The sequence below is a fragment of the Primulina eburnea genome, chromosome 17 (assembly GCF_022965805.1).
Source record: "Primulina eburnea isolate SZY01 chromosome 17, ASM2296580v1, whole genome shotgun sequence".
NCBI classification, from domain to species: domain Eukaryota; kingdom Viridiplantae; phylum Streptophyta; class Magnoliopsida; order Lamiales; family Gesneriaceae; genus Primulina; species Primulina eburnea.
This window is the reverse complement of record NC_133117.1, coordinates 2,340,879-2,346,941: the sequence shown is the minus strand read 5'-3', so window position 1 is coordinate 2,346,941 and position 6,063 is coordinate 2,340,879. Positions and strand designations below refer to the sequence as shown.

General features: G+C 38.2%; 1 protein-coding gene across 1 annotated transcript; it reads right to left on the bottom strand.

Moving 5' to 3' along the window:
* Positions 1-3,786: 3,786 nt before the first annotated feature.
* LOC140818581 (BTB/POZ domain-containing protein At4g30940) lies at positions 3,787-5,815 on the bottom strand. The gene has a single exon (XM_073178582.1). The coding sequence runs from the start codon at positions 5,289-5,291 to the stop codon at positions 3,969-3,971; it is 1,323 nt and encodes a 440-aa protein (XP_073034683.1). The 5' UTR covers positions 5,292-5,815; the 3' UTR covers positions 3,787-3,968.
* Positions 5,816-6,063: the final 248 nt, after the last annotated feature.

Below are 6,063 nucleotides of genomic sequence, written 5' to 3'. Positions count from 1 at the left end.
TTCGGTCTCTTAGCTCTATCGGAGTAACTATTTTATTGGTTCTAATATAATTGCACATGTTTAGTGAGAAAATGCAAAGTAAGAGATGGGGTTAAATTGACTAAAAGTTGAAAAAATGCAAGAAGAGATGGGGTTAAATTGAAGCTACTTGTAAAGTAACATTTGCCTTATTTACCACTTTTGGATGAATTTGTCATAAACATTTCTCTTTGATCATAATGAGAGAAAAAAGAGAACCACGATACTGAACTGATTTGTCAGTCAACCTAGCTAGCAGATTGCCTATCCCGTATCTCTAGTTTTGTAGGTTGGTTTTTGTATGATAAGTTCCTACTCAATAGTTTGGATATCTAATTCAAACTACCTGTTCGTATTTCACAGATGTGCACTTTAACAATGGTCCATCACACTGCACCTCATATACCCTTCAAGTCTTCGAATGAGTGGAATGCTGCTCAGGCCTAGCTTAATGGAACTGTTCACTGTGATTACCCGAGTTTGTAAGAACGTTGTGTCACGCTTGCGTGACTGCATAATGGGCATTTATAGCAACTACTTCGTATTCGTACTCGCTTTATGAAAATGATTAACCCAAGTTGCTATAGAAGTCCATTTTAGCTCATTATAAAGTTAATTTAAATCTTTAATTTTTACAATGTAGGACAAGAGGTATCACAATCACCCTTCCTTCACGCGACATCCTCGTCGCGGCCTGATCCCTCGATCCACCAGCGCCGAGAATATAGATGTGGCTCCTACAGGTTCAAGAGGTGGCTCCCGTCATGTAGCACTTTGCCCCGCAGGTTCAAGAGGTGGCTCTTATGCACGTATCACTTTGCCCCGCATAGCATTTATTTCCATGTGTTCCTTGTCTGTGACCGGCTCTGATACCATTCTGTCATGGCCCGAGCCCAGGCTCACGCCTACGTGACTCCACAATGGGCCCCTATAGCAACTACTTCTCGTCATCGCTTTACGAAAATGATTAACCCAAGTTGTTATAGAAGTCCATTATAGCCATTATAAACTCAATTTAAATCTTTAATTTTTACAATGTGAGACAAGCGGTATCATATGCTGCATTCCTATAACCTAAACCTAAAATGAATTATACATCAAGGAAGAAGTTACTAATATAAAATCATTAACCGGTAGACATGGGATAAAGATAAATATGAGGGGCCAAATGTTTACGACTACACTTAAAGCTAAAATTGTTCATAAAAGTGTAACTCAGATATTTTAAAATGTATAATAGCTCGATATTGTATTTTGATTACTGTGATACATAGACGATCATACAGGACAATGACGACATTTGTTATCGTATTCATCAACGTACACATTCCTCATCCACAGTTCGATTTATTATGTTTAATCATTTTCTATCAAGTTCTATTTCGAATGCTTAAACAGTACCTGAACGAGGCTACATGGAACTGGCATTTGATGAAGACGATTCTGACCATATGTCATGTTTACGACAAGGACCAAAACTACACCGCCTTCAACGAAAGCGCCCCCGAGGGTTCGAATCTTGATTCATTTTTTGTCGAATTAGCTGTTACAATCTCATATACAACAAGAAAATTCTTGTACTCGAAAAATAGTATATCTGATCATACAGATGATGATTCCGTTTATTGATAGAGAATATAAAGTTCTTGCCAGTGAAATTCTCTAGCCAAGTTCCTCTGGGCAATCTCTATGCTAGATGCCACGGTGATCTTTACCAGTTTACCCTGTGTTGCTAGGACGATTGGTCCTCTGTGGCCACATGAAAGCATGTGTGCTAACTGTTTACATCTAATGTTTTTACCCGTAAAACTCGAAATCAAAACCCAAATCTCTACTGCTGTCCAAAATAAGTTTCACAGGACAGAGGAGAAAAATCATTCCATTTGCATGTTGTGTTTTTTTAGTGCTCACTTCTTTGGCAACAACCCTCGTGAGCACTTTCTTATCATTTACGTTTATGACTTGGTGACCAACTATGAGGACTTCAAGAACTTGTTTGGAGAAATTGAGTAACTTTTACGTAATAATTTTGGACAGAAATGACTCCAAGTTTTGCATCTACAGCTAAAAGCTCAAAACACTTTGATCCCATTTGATACTGTGTTTTTAAACTGGATCACAGACTAATTTTGTATTTGGGGTTAGAATTTTAATAAAAAAAGATGATTCCAAATTATCAATATTCTTTGGTTGGAGAAAATGTATAGAGTTGTTGAAACTGCAAAAAGGAAGCATGATTCTTTTATTCTTTTTTGAGTTGTTTGGTCTCATAAAGAGATAAAGAAAGTATCTTCTTTCAACCACCATTTTCCTTTCCCAGCACTTTCCACCTTCCCATAACATGACCTATTAGACTAAGCAAAAATCATTTCATTTTGAAATCACTAAAAGATGTTAACGACACTTCCTTTCAAGATGAGAAATGTAATATCATATATATCATCAAGTTGTTAGGTCCTCTCATTTGCATGTAAATTACGTCGCAAATCGAGTTAAATCGCACACAATGGATATGTGCATTACCAAGGATAAGAACCAGCTTTGGAAAAGTAAAGGGCGGAAAAGGAAGATGTGCCGATTCGAAGGAAACCTAGCAAACACTAAAAAAATATTTTACGTTCTTTAGAAAGCCATGAAAATAATAGATGTAAAATGTAACCTTCTCTAGTGCATGTTAGCGAAATGGCTAATAAAAGAATTATAGAAGCAAACTTGTAAAGACAAGACAATAACATAATAACTATACTGTTATGAGTATTGTGTATGTAAGAACAAAATCATACCGAGACATGTAGTAAGTATAGTTCCTTAAAAAGTGGCATAAATTAGCTAGGTGATTTTTGCCACCTTTTCTTGGAAATATTATTGATACCAACAATCAGAGCTCAACATTAGTGCTCTTAACTAGGGATATAAATAAATCAAATCATTTGCGAGCTATTCGAAGCTCGGCTCGATAAAAAGCTCGTTTGAGTTTGTATGTTAATCATATCAAATCAAGCCCAAGCCCAAGCTCGATTTTGAGCTCTAAAATTTAATCAAACCAAGCTCAAGCCTAAGGATATTCGGCTCGTGAGCTCGCAAACATGTTCGATAATAGGCTCGCGAGCTCGAGCTCGGCTCGTTTAGGTGGCTCGTACTTGAGCTCGACTCGTTTAGGTGGCTCGCAAACATGATTTTGGAATGTTCAATAATATACCGATTTATGTTTTTTTAGCTCTTATTTGTGTCGTTTTGTTATTTATGAATGAATTTACATTTTTATGTCTGATTTAAAATTAGTTTATAGATATATTTAATTTTCAACAAGCTCGATTCAAACTCAAACTCGAGCTCAATTCTATGCTTATCGAGCTCGAAAACGAGACGAGCTCAAGCCAGGCTTGTTAAACATGTTAAACAAGCTATTAATGAATCAATCTCGAGCCTGGCTTGATTAACATACTAAACGAGCTTTTAACGAGCCGAGCTCGAATTTTTCTCGAGCTCAGTAATTTCAATACAAACCGAGCTCGAGCCTGATAATAGAAGCTCGAATCAAGCTTGAGCTCGAGCCTCAAACAATTTTAAACAAACCAAGCTCAAGCCTGATACTGTTTGGTTTGGTTTGGATCGTTTACATCCCTAGTCTTAACCTCTCACAAGAACCCAATCAGGCTCGGTAAAAACCGGTTTATTTAAGCTTGACCAAATTGAACAGGACCGGGAGGGTTTTCAACTAACAAAGAGGTACTTTGTTAAGCATTGTGATATCTTTGCATGTTTGTTAAGCAATCAATTTCCTATTCCATTATGATATCTTTGCACATTGTGAATTGTAGATAATGCTCATTTTCTTCTATATATTACAAAATCACCTAAAAGTAGTCATCACTTGCAAAATAAGAAACATATTGGAAGCATGCAAAACAAAAATATATCAACCAAACTTTGGTTAATATGTCAAAAATTTATATAATTGGTGGAGGCTTAGTCTCCCATAGATCAAAAGCGTTTTCTTCACTATGTAGTGCAAAAAGTCGATCCCCGCCTATCGAAAAGTCGCATATCGAACCACCTCGACTATTCTTCAACCTCGACGTCAATACCCAATCGGGACCACAAAAGACCGATATACTATCATTCATCGATGAGAAGAGCTGCCCCTCGTGCAACGCCAGCTTCGGATAACAAGGCTCGTCCGGCATTTTCCCCTTCATAAGCCTACTTCTCGAACTCCATCTCACAGTTCCTGCAGTACTCCTCCAATCTATGAACCCTAAATCTTCATACTCATTAACCACACATATTGAATTCGTTGCCTCCATAGCTATCGCGTCCCTAACCCTTCGCTCTTCGTTTATTGGATCCCCTATATCACACCATGACCACACCATGTTTTTAACACGGAAATCCAACAAGCTAATGTAACAGTTATCTTTTCTTGGAAACATTGTGGATACCAACAAACAGTTCGTACCATGTAACCATTGCAACTTGTCAGCATCACCGAGTGACCATCCGTTCGGTTCATAGAAAAAATCTCTCTGTTTTCCGGTTACTTGGTCCCAAACACCGATCCCATACTCGTTGCTTCGACCTTTACAACTAGAGAACAACTTGTAATATGAATCAGAACACAAGGCACCACCAGTATAACTCTTAACCTGATTCTCGTGCTTCACCTGAAACTTAAACCTTAATTCTCCTGTCAATGCATTGAACAACCCCATTCCTCCATCATCTCGGCCTAATCTCTCGCAGGCGCTGATCACGACGTTTTCCTCATCGACCCAAATAGCATCGTTCACCCTTTGATAATCAAGATTGATAGGAGGGCGCTCTTCCAGCATCCAATCATACACATGAACCATACTACCATGAGCCACACAGCAGCCACCATCTGGTCCAGCCCGAATGGCAGTGCCGTCCCCTGGAGCCAGTCCAACAATTGACCGAGCCAAATGGAGCCGATTCCCATCGAATGGGCCCCACTTGGCAGTTCTGACATGGTCCAAGAGGCCATAGAACATGGCTTCACTGTATAGCAATTTCTCAGGAACATTTGAGGGAATGTGAAGCTCCCCTGATCGGAGGAGATCAAGAAGGACCGCAAAGCAATCCGGGTTTCGATCGATGAAGTGTTCGGTGATGGCGTCGGATTGAAGATCCCAATTTTCGTCAAACATAGAGCCGAACAGAGAATTCCGGCCAGCGTTCCCCAGGGTTGTGGCCGTGGTTTCAAATTTCCGGCCGCCAACATTGAATCTCACCCTATCTTTCTGAACTCCCATTATTCAGCTGAAATCACCCCAAAAATAGGACTTTGATTTTGAAAGTGGCCGAAACAGAAGAGATAACAGAATCACAAAGCAAACTGTATATGAAATCAAAATCAAGAGTTTGTAGTAGCGGTAAGAACACAAGGAGAATAAAATCCACGCAAATAAGGACAAAAGGGATCAAAATTCTAACTTTAACGCTTCAATCCAAGTACCCAAAAAGCTCGCAGAGAAATCAGAAACAAATATATTCATTAAACGCGGAAAATCTGTAACTTCCAGCAGAAAACATATAAGTGGAAAAGATCAAAAGAGAACCGAAAAACTGCGCAAGTGCATATCGAAGATTGCTAAGAAGGGCTTTAAAATCTTTATGGAATTCGGTGAAAAAGCGCGGAAAATTCAAGGCGGGGGCGGTTGGATTTTCAAAATCCACTCTGTTTTCTGATCTTGTGTTTTAAGCTTTTTTCTTGGTCGTAGGAACTTGCTAATCTTTAAGCTTTTATAGAAGTCCCTTTGATATTTTCTTTTAATATATTAAGCAGTTTTATGTAATAATATTTTTTAAAAAATTATTAAAATTTAAAATTCCAGATTAATTTCAACTATAATTTATGTTAATAATTAGATAAAAACTTGTGTGAGACGGTCTCACGGGTCATATTTTGTTAAACAGATCTCTTATTTAGGTCATTCATGAAAAATACTATTTTTTATGCTAAGAGTATTTGATTTTATTGTGAATATCGATGAGATTGACCTGTCTCACAGATAAAGATTCGTG